At 35.4% G+C, this 15,507-nt stretch overlaps 1 protein-coding gene and 1 long non-coding RNA gene across 3 annotated transcripts; one reads left to right on the top strand and one right to left on the bottom strand.

Moving 5' to 3' along the window:
• Positions 1–1,224: 1,224 nt before the first annotated feature.
• Positions 1,225–6,393, top strand: LOC142129871 (uncharacterized). The gene is made up of 12 exons (XM_075194373.1): positions 1,225–1,989; positions 2,069–2,140; positions 2,254–2,304; positions 3,124–3,186; positions 3,267–3,329; positions 3,689–3,751; positions 3,917–3,985; positions 4,175–4,273; positions 4,398–5,196; positions 5,346–5,435; positions 5,725–6,057; positions 6,268–6,393. Exons 1-10 carry the CDS (start codon positions 1,383–1,385, stop codon positions 5,347–5,349), a joined length of 1,890 nt encoding a protein of 629 aa, XP_075050474.1. The 5' UTR covers positions 1,225–1,382; the 3' UTR covers positions 5,350–5,435; positions 5,725–6,057; positions 6,268–6,393.
• Positions 6,269–9,962, bottom strand: LOC142129873 (uncharacterized). 2 transcript variants are annotated; one of them, XR_012686106.1, is made up of 4 exons: positions 9,629–9,962; positions 9,142–9,507; positions 8,995–9,057; positions 6,269–8,762 (listed from the first exon to the last, which is right to left on the bottom strand). It is a non-coding gene; the product is annotated as an uncharacterized LOC142129873 (long non-coding RNA). The 2 variants fall into 2 exon arrangements; XR_012686105.1 differs by having other exon boundaries at positions 8,969–9,057.
• Between the last annotated feature and the right edge of the window lie 5,545 nt (positions 9,963–15,507).

Genomic DNA, 15,507 nt, shown 5'->3' on the forward strand with positions numbered 1-15,507 from the left:
TACGGATATTGGGATTGCTGCTAGCTCTGGTGAGCATGAGTCATTAACTGTGTAAATTGAATTTACCTCAGCTTTACATCAGCTGTGGTGAGAATGAGTCATTGTACAGCTGATCTCAAGAAACACTTGCAGTCTGCAGTGCTTCAGGCAGAATAACAAAGGCACAGACTTGAATAGGCAAACACAGGGCTTGATTCACCAGTCTCATTAATTTAAGGTGTGCTTAATTTAGAAGAATTATATAGAGAAGATTACACAACTAAAGCATCATCTTTAAAAAAAAAAAAAAGATTCATAGGGGGGTATTCAATTGTTAGCGAGACGCGTTAAAATTTCGCGCTCGAAAAAGAAAAAAAATTCCGCGCTCGTTTATTGCCGTTTGAGCGCTCGTTTTAAAAACAAACTCGCTCAATGCAAATGTTTTTTTGCATCCTCCGCCTCGCGCTCTACTATTGGTCCTAGCGAGTTTGAAATCTAAGGGGAGTGTTTTACGCTGGCAGCTCAGTATGAAAAAATAATGCAGCCAACAGCAAACTGTCATTTGCTGATAGCTGTTGGCTGACTTGGTTGGTGACTCCTGAGGCTTGTGACTCCTGACTGCTCTCCATTGCTCTAATCTTCGAAATTGGATTAGTGAGTTGACTCTACACTGCACTATACACATATTTTTTATAAAAAATAACATTTTATTTTTTACAATACAGGCAAATACACACAAGAATATACTACAGACATACCACACTTATTTAATTGCACCCACCACACACACACACACACACACACACACATATATCTCCTTATATATATATATATATATATATATATATATATATATATATATATATATATATATATATATATATATATATATATATATATATACATTTACATACACACACATTTTTTAAAAAAATTTTTATTTTTTTCCTGTATTTAAGCAATTGCAGTTTTGACTTGTTTTAGGATAAAAATTGAATTAGTTTGCATTTACTTTTTTGCAGTCTACATAGATTGTATTGCACGTAGTTTTGTCCCTTAAAAATTATAATATAATTTAGTTAAAATACAACTGCTATATTTTTATCTAGTGTTACATTATTTTTTTGCTGTATTTCTACAGTTGTATTATTGTCCTTTTTCCCTTAGTTATCATTTAGTTTTCTGTAGTTTATAGATTGTATTTAACCTAGTTTGGTCCCTTAAAAATTATATTATAATTTATTTTTAATACAACTGAATTTTTTTTTTAGTCAAGTACTTGTGTAGTTTAATTAATTGTTATTAGTATTATAGTAGGATATTGTACTGTATCCTTAGGCAAGTGTTGTTAAATAGTCAATAGTTTTTATTTATTTTTGCAAAGAAAATTTATTAGAGTAGCCATGTCTAGGGAGCGTAGGGATTCTTCTTCTTCTTCTACACAGGGAACCCAAGAAGAAATTGTCAGCAGTGGCGAGGAATGGAGAGACCGTCCTGAGGAGCGCCAAGAAGAAAGAAGGCGGCAGCAGTTTGTGAGCAGCGTGCAAGCCAGCACAAGCACCCAGCAGCAACATCTTACAGAGAGTGGATCTGATGATGAAGAAGGACCATCTGTAACACGATCCAGGCGCTTCACACTTGAGGAGAATGAAGTCCTTGTTGCTGGGGTACTGCAACATTACGAGACACTGAAGGGTGCCCAATCGCTGAAGGCGTCCTTCAAGCATAAGCAGAAGATTTGGTCCCAGATTGCCTCTGCTGTGTCCGCAGTAGGTGTTCGAGTACGATCAGTTGCGGTTTGCATGAAACGCTTTCGGGACTGCAAGCGCACCACGAAGGCAAAGATGGCAGCCGTTGCCCGTCATTCTAGGGGAACCGGTGGTGGCAAGCCACTGCGCCTAAAATTTAAGCCTTGGGAGAAGAAGATGCGGCAAATTCTCAGTGATGATCTTGTGGAAGGAGTGGAAGGGACAGTGGACACCCTTGATCCATCCACCTTCCAGCCACGAGGTATGTATAATTGTCTATAAAAGTGACGATGTCAATTAAATTTGTATAGAATTCTAAAATTATTTTTACAATTTTGCAGAACAAGATGCAGCACAAAGGAGAAGACATGAAAGTGAAGCAGTACCCCGGAAGAGAAAATCCAAATCAGGAGGTAAATGGCAAATGTATAATAATTTTTTTTTTTTTTCTAATTTTTTTTTTTACTTGCCTTGCCAAAATCTTATATAAAGATGTACTAATAAATCTTTATTTAATGTACTTTAGATTTGGGTTCTTCTCAAGGACACAAGGGCCAGAGGAGTGTCGAAGGAGAAGGTATGATATAAAGATGTAACATGCATGTATACATGCTCCATAGATTACATACTTTACACTACACATTACACCCATTATAGTGCTAGATTTACTAAGCTGCGGGTTAGCAAAAGTGTGGCTGTTGCCTATAGCAACCAATTAGATTCTAGCTTTATATGAAAGCTAGAATTAGATTGATTGCTATAGGCAACATCCCCAATTTTTCTAATCAACAGCTTATTAAATGTAGCCCTTAAACTTTTAACCTTAAAGCAATATTATTCACACATAACAGTTTTTATGGACAATATCACCTATGTTAAATAAAAAAAAAAAAAGTTCCATAATAAAGTTGTTTATTATTTTATTAGGTTTTACATCAAAATTTAATCAAACATATTTGTGTATGTATGTACATACATCATCATCACCATTTTTTTTTTAGTGCCACAGATTCCACAGCACTGTATCGAGAAATCACTCACATCAGTCCCTGCACCATTCCAATAGCAGTCAATTAACCTACAAGTGTGTGTATATATATATATCTACATGTACACATACATATCTACATATACACATACATATTTACATGTTTATAATTTTGTAATAGTAAGATAGAAATGTATATCATTTGTCTAATAATACCAGGGAATTGATGTCACACTTGTTACTATAATTATTGCATGCAATTAATATATATCAAAAAAATATTCTTCCAATGTAAAATGTAAGTTGTTATTTTTGGTGCATCTAATATTTCCATAAAATTGTCCAAAAACAAAAATGTAATGTTATTGCTTCTATATAACTAAAAATAAATTTTATTTTTTATTATAGGTGTGACATTGCTTATGCCAAGACAAGTCGCAGTGGAAGTAGCGACAACGGCTTCCAATCAAGGTATATATTGTGATCAAGTAGATAGAATATATTTTAAATATAGTACATTTTGCAAAGCTTATTATAATTATTTGTTACAGAAAAAGAAAGCCGTTTAACCAAGTCTACTCATCCTGCCCAAACTGTTGAACCAAATAAAAAAGGTAATTATATTTGCATTGTAAAACAATATGCATATATCTCCTTCTCTCTCTTTTACTATAACTCTCTCTCTTGTTATATCACTGTCGCTCTTAGGTCTATCAATGTCTCTCTCTATTTCACTCTCTCTCTCTCTCTCTCTCTCTCTCTCTCTCTCTTTCTCGCTCTTTCACTATCACTCTCTCTTTTAACTGTCACTCTCCCTCTTTTTTTCTTTAATATTGCTTTATCTCTCTCTATCTTTTCCTTTCACTATCACACTCTCTCACTCACTATTCCTCATTGTCACTCTTGATTACTATTTAAATCCTTGTCAACAATTAATAATAGCATCTAATAGTATTTTAAAATTAACTTACAGCTCACAAGAGAAGAAGAGTGACTGAGGTACACGTCTCGGAACCTGTTGCTGATGTACAGCGAGGTAATGTTTACACAGAATTAATTTTTTGTTTGGTCTCAGCAACTTTTTTTTTTAATGTCTCATTTTTTTTCATCTATATACCTCTCTATCTATCTATCTATCTATCTATCTATATATAGATATATATGTAATAATTTATTTTATCTAATTTATTTTTATGTATAGAAGGCCGACCCGTTGAAGAGATGTGTGAAGAAGGGGGAACATCAGTAACCCTTGCTCATAGTCGTGAAGGTATGAAGATGTTGAAAATTGTGTGTACATAACTATCTAGCAATATAATCGTATTTTTTTTTCAGATCCATAGGAATATACATATTGTAATTGTACACATGTATCATTTTAGATAATGAAATGTCTCACATATTTTTGGGGTATTTAATAGACAAATTTTAATTTTTATTTGTTTATTTTATGTTTTAGAATCCATCATCCCAAGGGAACAGGTGGTAACACCAGTATCCACCTTTTTTTCTCAAGCTGCCATGGAAGAAATAGCATCTCCTGTCTGCTCAGTAACCGGTGACTAATTTTTTTTATTTTTTTTTAATCAGAATACATGCATGACTCAAATTATTTTAAACATTGAAATCATATAATGTAATATCTGAATAATTGATGTAGTATTTTTTTTTTGGTTTTACAGAGGAATTAGAACATGACAGTCAATCACTGACATTTTCGCCAGTTGACAGTTTGGTCCACGAAGATGCTGCAACAAGATTTGAGATGCTACAGCAAGCCTTCCCCAACCTTCAAGTTCCAACCACCGAAGGGGAAGGTCCATCTCAAGCAAGGGTACCTTCCACAGGCACCAGTCTTCCAACACAACTGGTGCACGGTCTGCCAGAACAAGCCACTCGGTTTCATTCCATCACAGACTTTGCCAGAAAGATGGAAGGAAGGCAGGAAACATCTCGCCGAAATATGGAAGACAGAGTTCAGAGAATTGGTGACTCGGTAGACCGTTTAACGTCTGTTGTGGAAGAGGTACGAAGCTCCCGTAATACCACCAATTCGTTACTGGAGCGACTCATCACAGTGCACAGTGAAATGTCAGCATCGATTCAAGTAAATAACAACTTACAAACGCGAATGGCTGCTGCAATGGAGCAGAATACAGCAGTGTATTACCAGATGAATCAATCCATGGCACAGATGCATATGCTACAACAACAACAGACAATGCATCTGCAAATGCTGTCAATGCATGTAATGAATATCAGTGAAGAGCTGAGACTCCGGCGAGTACAGGGTAATGTTTCAGTCCCATTAGCCGATTGGAACATTTCTGGATTTGTTCCCCCAACACCACAGCAGAGGACGTCATCTGCACTACACACCCCCGTGGTGGAAGTAAGAAGAGCGGAGTCAGCAAGGAGGAGATTGTTACAGGAACATCCAGAAGAGGAAATCATCAACCCCGTCTCATCTGAGGAAGAAGGGTAAGAAAATGATTAGTTAAAAGAAGCGTATAACTGATAATAGGTTAGTGACATAAAAACAAAAATATGTCATATGTACAGTAATGTCTATAAGTTTCTTATACGAATGTAAATGTATCCTAATTTCTATGTTTTACATTCAATTCTAGGTAACCCAGAAGCATCGTGGATCAAAATGCGTAGGAAGTGAAAGCAAGAGGATAACATCATCCAAAAGCATTACGTTATAATGTTATTTGGTATTTATTTATTTCTCTCTAGGATGCATGCCTGAAATGTCTGAGTCTCCGTGTGTGTATGTGTGTCTGTCTCCTCGTGTGTGTGTGTGTGTGTGTGTGTGTGTGTATATATATATATATATATATATATATATATATATATATATATATATATATATATATATATATATATATATATATATATCTATATATATATATATCTATATATACATAAATATATCTTTCCTTTTTTTTTTTTTTTTTGAGAAAATTTAAGTAATCATATTTTTTGTTTTTTATCCTAACACAGGAAAAAGTGAAATGTACAGACCTTTCAACATCAGGAATGATCAGCATTGTTAAATATTTGGTGAGTTTGTTTCAGTTTATTCTTTTTCTTAAAAATGTAATTTTTTAATTTTTTTTGCAGAATGGAAGGGATATGATGTGACATGGACAATGAATATTGTACTCCATACTGATCCTTCCTTGTTTTAAAAGTTATGTTTGTATTTTGTTAAAAAATACAGGTTTTACATACACTTCTTTCTTTTTACTTTTTTAAGATTGCACCCAAATATTGGATGGATACAACTTTCAGGAACATGGAATGGAAAATTGCAGACATAACTAGAGTTTTCAGGTAAAAAACTATATAACTATTGACTTAGACATACATTTTTAATGCAGTCTATTTTTGAATGTTAACATTTTTCTCCTTATCAAGAGTCCAACAATAGGATATGTTTTGTGTCCATATAAACTAAAGCACTATATCAATGTTCCAGTATTTAGATGTGAAATGTAATATTAATTTCAAAGATAAGCTTTTAATAAAAAAAAATTCCTGCAGATGTTCGGATGGAATTGGTGGATGTCATTTTAAAGAAACAGCTTGAAAATCCAAGGGACTGAATGAACTTAAGAAAAATGTATTAAAAATCTTATGTATTTTGTACAATAAAATTTTACTTTTGAATTTATTGTTCCTTTAATTATTAGATAGATACACCTTCATCAAATGCAGTTACCTTGCTAATATTTTAGGGGGATAGTATTACCATTTTTTAAAGTTGGGATGTTGTAGACTTGTTAACTGTGAACTACTGCAACCATTTTTTTTAAAAAAAAAAAGCAGCACATGACAATAGAGAGAATAGACATGACATTTTTACATGTACCCTAAACTTTTTTGTATACATGTATGACGGTTGTAATGGCTCCTACTCTGATATATAGTCATTAGTGGTTAAATTTGCATACATATTTTTAATTTAATTAAATATAAAATTAAAAAAGTTGTGGTTAGGTAAGAAATAGTATTATTAAATTAACTTCCAGGGAAAGAGTTGAATGTTTAACACTCAAGATAGCAGTTTGAGATAATTTTCAATGGGATTAAACTAAGTATAGCGTTTTCTTTAAAAAGGTATTGATACAACAGGGTGTATTATAGCCAAACAACTTGGGTGATAGGCACTATAGCAGGGGTAAGAATGCCATAATGACTAAACACCCACAGACTGTTCAGCGCTGGCCTGGATTCGCTAACAAGGGTGTTCCCCTTGAAAAATGTAAGCGTGCCACCCCACTATTGACACCCAGGCCAGTGCTGATACCACTAGGGCTCTTCCTACTAGGCAGGGGCTCTGGGTAGTAGGGTAATAGTATGGAAAAAAAAATAAATCAGATTTGTGGAACTACATGTCCCAGGCAGCCATGTTTGCCAAATTATTGTCCCCACGCTGCTACTAGTATAAGTACAAGCACCAGCATACCCACTTAACAAAATAGTAAAATAAAATCACAACAACCTCATTACCCAAAAAAAATATTTATATAAAAGAAACCAACAAAAAATTTTGTTTTGTGGAACTACAGGTCTCAGGCTGCCGTGGGTGTCACGTCATGTTTCCACTTGTGCTTTGACAAGTGCCAACATGCCCTGGCTGCCGTGGGTACGCTGGTGCTTGTACTTATACTGGTAGCAGCGTGGGCACACTATTTTGGGCAACAATGCTGGCTGGGACCTGTAGTTCCACAACATAAAATGGTTTTTTATTTCACTTTTTTACACAAATATTCTTCCTTTATTACCCTACTACCCACAGCCCAGGGTGGTAGGAAGAGCCCTAGTGCTATCAGTAGTGGGGTGAGTGACCCTAGGGGGGGGGGGTGGCTCGTTTACATTTTTAAAGGGGAACACACTCCCTAGGGAATCCAGCTCAGCGCTGAACAGTCTGTGGGTGTTTAATCATTAGGACATTCTTACCCCTGCTATAGTGCTAATCACCCAGGCTGGTTTGCCCAGTGCTGTTTTATTGAAAATATGGGTTACGCTTTGACATTTTTTCCAGAGTTTTTCTAATTAAACAGCAGTAGGTCGGCTGCACTAGGGTTAAGTTTAAATTTAGGTTCAGAAGATGTACATCTGCATCAGAACACGGTAGCTGTCATGTCTTTCTAGTAAAGGCTGCAACAGAGTATTTCAGCAATGCTACTTTTTTTCTTCTTTTTTTTGAATAAGGTGTACATGAGGGTGTTTATTGTATTTAATGGGTTTTTTATTTTTTTTTATAAAGATTTGTGGTTGTAATGAGGGTGTTGTGCTTTTATTTAATAATTTGATTTGTGGAACTACAGATCCCAGCCAGCCATGTGTGTAAGAGCATGAAGACACTTTTGGTTCTCAAAGTGGCATCAATCTTTTTTGGGTGCCATGGGAATCCTGATGCTTGTAGTTAGAGTGGTAGCTGCATGGCCACACTATTTAGGCAAACATTGCTGGCTGGGACATGTAGTTCCTCAAATAAATATTTTTTATTTTTTTTTGATAAAAACAAAATGCCCATTTATAAGCCCCAGGCCAGGGGTATTAGGAAGAACCGTAGTGCTATCAGCACTGGGCTGGGTGTCCCTAGGGGGGAGGGCAACTACAATTTTTAGGGGACAGCACTCACTAAGGAATCAAGGGCAGCACTGAACAGTATGTGGTTGATTATTAATTATGACAGTGGGACCAAACTGCGTTTCTCTTCCCCTGCTATAGTGCCTATCCCAAAAAAAAAAATAAAAAAAAAAATAAATTGTTTATTGATATAAAAAAATAAAGGAAACAATATTTAAGAGTAAAGTCACTTTTGTTGGATGATTATTAAAAAAGGTACTGCAGTGATCACTTTTTGAAACTTAGATATGAATACATTTTGGAATAAGTCGTTTTTATTTTATTGTGTATAGTCCTAGAGAAAAAAAAACAAAATAAATGGACACCACACTGCTTCTCTCTGCATATCTTTTTTTCAGTCCAATATCCAAAAGATCCATGTTGCTTTGTTTTTAGGAGATCTATTAGAAAAAAGAAAATTAGGTCAGTATCACTCTATTAAGAAAAATAAATTTGATTTGCATTTCATAAAAAAATTATTAAGGGTCAGCAATATTGTCAAAAGATTTCAGTTATCAATTGACATATCCAATCACATCACTCCCTTACATATAAATGCAATACAACAAATACATTTTTTAAAAGTATAAAAAACAATTATACTCACCATGATGTTATTTTTCACTTCCTTACCCATTTTCTGAAAAGCTAGATTATATCCTCCTTTGGGGCCAGGTACACAGTTTGCCATCATTCCTGTATATATAATAGTACAAGAACATTATTTTTTTTATAAAATACACACATCAATTTTACCATTGTAAAGAAAAAAATACTTACATGAAAAAAAATCTTCTATTACACGTTGACGAACATGAGTTGCAAACTCCTCCATCTGACCAAGCTCAGGAGAAAGGTCCAAATCCAAACTAATGTCTGGATCAATTTCAACCTCCAATTGGTTTGCAATACAAATATTGTGAAGAATACAGCAACCAATAATTATATCGCAAACTTTGGAGGGTGAATATAAAAGCACACCGCCGGACCGGTCTAAACAGCGGAACCGGCTTTTAAGTGTACCAAAGGTTCTTTCTATTACACCCCTGGTACGAATGTGTGCTGATTGGTACCTTTTTTCTGAGGAAGATACAGGGTTGCTTAAAGGAGTCAGCAACCAGGAACGATTTCCATATCCACCGTCGCCTTAAAAAAAAACAAAAAAAAAAAACATTTTTAAAAACAGTGACACATCATTACATTTTTTTAAGGGTTTACAACTGTAATACACAATTAACAAAAAAAAAAAAATACAAAAAAAAATTACCAAGCAGCCAGCCATCTGGAAAGGATCTTGCTTCGAAATTACGGAATAAGGACGACTGTTGCAGGATGAAGGAGTCATGGGATGAACCTGGGAAACCAACAACAACATTAGTGATTTTTTGCTTAGCATCACAAACCATCTGAACATTGATGGAATGGAAGTGTTTTCGATTACGAAAACATTCTTCCATTCGACGGGGTGGTGTAAGGGCAATGTGGGTGCAATCAATTGCACCCAGCACATTGGGCATTTGAGACAAAGCGTAAAATTTAGCTTTGACCTCACGCCACTCATTGGCAGACTGCGGGAAATTAATAAACGTTGCAGTGTGCTTTTTGAGGACATTTAGGACCTGGAACAGGATCCTAGAAAAAGTGGGCTGGGAATACCCGGCAATAACTGCCAAGGTGGGCTGAAATGTTCCTGAGGCAAGAAAATGCAAAACACCAAGCAGTTTGGCAAGTCCAGGGACTGCACGGTTACTAGGGTAACGAGGTTCCAGGTCCTGTTTTACAATCTCATACAGATTGTAAATTGCAGAGGACGATAGGCGATATAGTCTTCTCACCTCGTCCTCGGCCAATCCATCAAGCAAACGCCTGTTGCGGTACAGACGCGGCCTGGGGATCCTAGTCCTACTTGCCACACTGGACAATGCAGCCATTGCCTGTCCACCATTCTCTCCCACAGCCTCTCCCTCTTCCATACCCGCATTCACATCACAAACATCAACATTCTCTCCAGACACTCCCACATTTGCAGCACCTTGCATTTCATCCAAAGCAGTCTCCTCCATACATGCAGCATACATGTACATCCACACTGTGTCCACGAATGGCTCCATTGAAATGAGACAATAATTAAAAGGGGTGAATTTTGAAACTAAAGTATTTAACTATTTTTAACAAAAATTGTAGGGGAAATGAATGTTTGTGCAGGGGATGAATGGACCTGTGAGATGCACTATTTTTATATGATATTAAATTGGTGTAAGTGATTAATTTATATGTTAATTTTGCAAACTTGACAGACAGACAACACCAAGCACAAATACAATACTTATCTTTAGGAAATCCTGGATAATCCACCAACGAACACTACTGGAAAATGCTCAGAAAGATTGGTATGCACAAAAAAAACACTGAGGCAACAGTCAGTTCACCACAGAGCTGATCACCACAACTGTACACTCAAGTGTTTGGAATGAAAAAAAAAAAAAAATTAGTTTAAATAAAATAGGACTGCACCACTTATGGATTTTTTTAAAGGGGGGAACTTTGAAAAAATATTTCATTATTTACACTGTATTTTTGTTAAAAAAAAAGTTATTTTACGTTTTCAGGTTGTTTTAATTAACTTTTACACCTAATCTTCAATTTAATATCTTTTTTTAATAACTAAAAAAAAAAATCTTTTACTTTGAGCAGACCAAAGAGGTGCGAGATGAAACTGCAGATTTTACTTTTTCACACTCAGCGTTAAAAAACAATTGAATAGCTTTTCCCGCTGAGCGTTCGCATCCAGCCTATACTTTAACATTGACAAACGGTTAGAGCGCGAAAACACCTTTTCGGTAAAAAAAAAAAAAAAAATAGAATTGAGGGAGAAGTTTCCGCGCTCGAAAAAAAGGAAAAATAGCTAAAAAATGACTTAACGCGCTCGAACTTCAAAACTCGCTAACAATTGAATACCCCCCTTAGATTTAAAGATTTTCTGGGATAAATGAAATACATTCCCAGCAGCCATCTCCCTTTGCCTCTATCTTATTGCATATTTTGTCCTAATGTGCTTTCATATTTACATGTCACCATGTTTCCATTGGCTAGTACCTTAAAGTCAGATGTCTGTCAAGCAAACTGACCAGTGACAGAATTGCTTTGTGAGGTTTACATCTTTATGACATCAAATGCTTCACATGAAAAATGCAGTTCATTGTCAAAAATCAGCTATATTAGGAGAGTGAGAATTGTGTTTTAGCATCAATTACACACTAAATATGCTGTCATTGTGTATGTTTAATGGATGTCTTTCAGTTTTAAAGATAGACAGACGGATAGATAGATAGAAAGATAGAAAGATAGATAGATAGAAAGATAGATAGATAGATAGATAGATAGACAGACAGACAGACTGATTTCAACTGGAAGCAGTGCTTACATATTGCTTAATTTTTGGTGGTTATTAAATAGTATGGGTAGGCAAGAAAAGTGCATATATCTTTTATTAGCATAAACTTACCCAAATGCGCTCTTGCATATTTAAGGCATTCAAAGTAATAATATTTCACAGCATTAATACAGTTATGTACTAGACTGGACAATGGTAAGCAGAGCCAGTACTTATATCAACAATGGCCTTATCTGTGTGAAGTTTGTATGTTCTCCCTGTGTTTGCGTGGGTTTCCTCCGGGTGCTGTGGTTTCCTCCCACACTCCAAAAAACATACTGTTAGGTTAATTGGCTGCTATCAAAATTGACCCTAGTCTCTCCCTCTCTGTCTGTGTGTGAGTGTGTGTCTATATTAGGGAATTTAGACTGTAAGCTCCAATAGGGTAGGGACTGATGTGAATGGGTTCTCTGTACAGCGCTGCGCTATTAGTGACACTATATAAATAAATGATAATGAGGATGATGATGATATGTGTTTACTATGCCTATACACATAGCCAGCTTTCACACTTGATTGGCAGATTAATGCATCATTATTGCTAAGTTTGATAACAGTTGTCTAATACAGTGACACTGGTAGAGAAAACCACTATAGACATTTACATAAGCAGCTCTCATCATCATCATTTATGGCATAAGACTTCTTTAATTATACTAAGTTTTTGAGCAGGTCTGCATTATACTTAATTATATAAGGGAGATGTACTTTTAGTAAAAAGTAGCTCTCCAATTTCAAAAGTACATCAACGTAGTATTAATACTTAGATTTAAAGATTTTCTGGGATAAATGAAATACATTCCCAGCAGCCATCTCCCTTTGCCTCTATCTTATTGCATATTTTGTCCTAATGTGCTTTCATATTTACATGTCACCATGTTTCCATTGGCTAGTACCTTAAAGTCAGATGTCTGTCAAGCAAACTGACCAGTGACAGAATTGCTTTGTGAGGTTTACATCTTTATGACATCAAATGCTTCACATGAAAAATGCAGTTCATTGTCAAAAATCAGCTATATTAGGAGAGTGAGAATTGTGTTTTAGCATCAATTACACACTAAATATGCTGTCATTGTGTATGTTTAATGGATGTCTTTCAGTTTTAAAGATAGACAGACCGATAGATAGATAGATAGAAAGATAGATAGATAGAAAGATAGATAGATAGATAGACAGACAGACAGACAGACAGACTGATTTCAACTGGAAGCAGTGCTTACATATTGCTTAATTTTTGGTGGTTATTAAATAGTATGGGTAGGCAAGAAAAGTTCATATATCTTTTATTAGCATAAACTTACCCAAATGCGCTCTTGCATATTTAAGGCATTCAAAGTAATAATATTTCACAGCATTAATACAGTTATGTACTAGACTGGACAATGGTAAGCAGAGCCAGTACTTATATCAACAATGGCCTTATCTGTGTGAAGTTTGTATGTTCTCCCTGTGTTTGCGTGGGTTTCCTCCGGGTGCTGTGGTTTCCTCCCACACTCCAAAAAACATACTGTTAGGTTAATTGGCTGCTATCAAAATTGACCCTAGTCTCTCCCTCTCTGTCTGTGTGTGAGTGTGTGTCTATATTAGGGAATTTAGACTGTAAGCTCCAATAGGGTAGGGACTGATGTGAATGGGTTCTCTGTACAGCGCTGCGCTATTAGTGACACTATATAAATAAATGATAATGAGGATGATGATGATATGTGTTTACTATGCCTATACACATAGCCAGCTTTCACACTTGATTGGCAGATTAATGCATCATTATTGCTAAGTTTGATAACAGTTGTCTAATACAGTGACACTGGTAGAGAAAACCACTATAGACATTCACATAAGCAGCTCTCATCATCATCATTTATGGCATAAGACTTCTTTAATTATACTAAGTTTTTGAGCAGGTCTGCATTATACTTAATTATATAAGGGAGATGTACTTTTAGTAAAAAGTAGCTCTCCAATTTCAAAAGTACATCAACGTAGTATTAATACTTAGATTTAAAGATTTTCTGGGATAAATGAAATACATTCCCAGCAGCCATCTCCCTTTGCCTCTATCTTATTGCATATTTTGTCCTAATGTGCTTTCATATTTACATGTCACCATGTTTCCATTGGCTAGTACCTTAAAGTCAGATGTCTGTCAAGCAAACTGACCAGTGACAGAATTGCTTTGTGAGGTTTACATCTTTATGACATCAAATGCTTCACATGAAAAATGCAGTTCATTGTCAAAAATCAGCTATATTAGGAGAGTGAGAATTGTGTTTTAGCATCAATTACACACTAAATATGCTGTCATTGTGTATGTTTAATGGATGTCTTTCAGTTTTAAAGATAGACAGACGGATAGATAGATAGATAGATAGATAGATAGATAGACAGACAGACAGACAGACAGACAGACAGACAGACTGATTTCAACTGGAAGCAGTGCTTACATATTGCTTAATTTTTGGTGGTTATTAAATAGTATGGGTAGGCAAGAAAAGTGCATATATCTTTTATTAGCATAAACTTACCCAAATGCGCTCTTGCATATTTAAGGCATTCAAAGTAATAATATTTCACAGCATTAATACAGTTATGTACTAGACTGGACAATGGTAAGCAGAGCCAGTACTTATATCAACAATGGCCTTATCTGTGTGAAGTTTGTATGTTCTCCCTGTGTTTGCGTGGGTTTCCTCCGGGTGCTGTGGTTTCCTCCCACACTCCAAAAAACATACTGTTAGGTTAATTGGCTGCTATCAAAATTGACCCTAGTCTCTCCCTCTCTGTCTATGTGTGAGTGTGTGTCTATATTAGGGAATTTAGACTGTAAGCTCCAATAGGGTAGGGACTGATGTGAATGGGTTCTCTGTACAGCGCTGCGCTATTAGTGACACTATATAAATAAATGATAATGAGGATGATGATGATATGTGTTTACTATGCCTATACACATAGCCAGCTTTCACACTTGATTGGCAGATTAATGCATCATTATTGCTAAGTTTGATAACAGTTGTCTAATACAGTGACACTGGTAGAGAAAACCACTATAGACATTCACATAAGCAGCTCTCATCATCATCATTTATGGCATAAGACTTCTTTAATTATACTAAGTTTTTGAGCAGGTCTGCATTATACTTAATTATATAAGGGAGATGTACTTTTAGTAAAAAGTAGCTCTCCAATTTCAAAAGTACATCAACGTAGTATTAATACTTAGATTTAAAGATTTTCTGGGATAAATGAAATACATTCCCAGCAGCCATCTCCCTTTGCCTCTATCTTATTGCATATTTTCTCCTAATGTGCTTTCATATTTACATGTCACCATGTTTCCATTGGCTAGTACCTTAAAGTCAGATGTCTGTCAAGCAAACTGACCAGTGACAGAATTGCTTTGTGAGGTTTACATCTTTGACATCAAATGCTTCACATGAAAAATGCAGTTCATTGTCAAAAATCAGCTATATTAGGAGAGTGAGAATTGTGTTTTAGCATCAATTACACACTAAATATGCTGTCATTGTGTATGTTTAATGGATGTCTTTCAGTTTTAAAGATAGACAGACGGATAGATAGATAGAAAGATAGAAAGATAGATAGATAGAAAGATAGATAGATAGATAGATAGACAGACAGACAGACAGACAGACTGATTTCAACTGGAAGCAGTGCTTACATATTGCTTAATTTTTGGTGGTTATTAAATAGTATGG

Source organism: Mixophyes fleayi, unplaced genomic scaffold (assembly GCF_038048845.1).
Source record: "Mixophyes fleayi isolate aMixFle1 unplaced genomic scaffold, aMixFle1.hap1 Scaffold_32, whole genome shotgun sequence".
Classification (NCBI taxonomy): Eukaryota; Metazoa; Chordata; class Amphibia; order Anura; family Limnodynastidae; genus Mixophyes; species Mixophyes fleayi.

Bases quoted from the DNA above. Each gene is read 5' to 3' on its own strand.
- LOC142129871 (XM_075194373.1), top strand. From the start codon at position 1,383: ATGTCTAGGGAGCGTAGGGATTCTTCTTCTTCTTCTACACAGGGAACC. The intron at 3,986-4,174 runs GTATGAAGATGT...TTTATGTTTTAG, and splicing joins CCTTGCTCATAGTCGTGAAG to AATCCATCATCCCAAGGGAA. The intron at 4,274-4,397 runs GTGACTAATTTT...TTGGTTTTACAG, and splicing joins TCCTGTCTGCTCAGTAACCG to AGGAATTAGAACATGACAGT.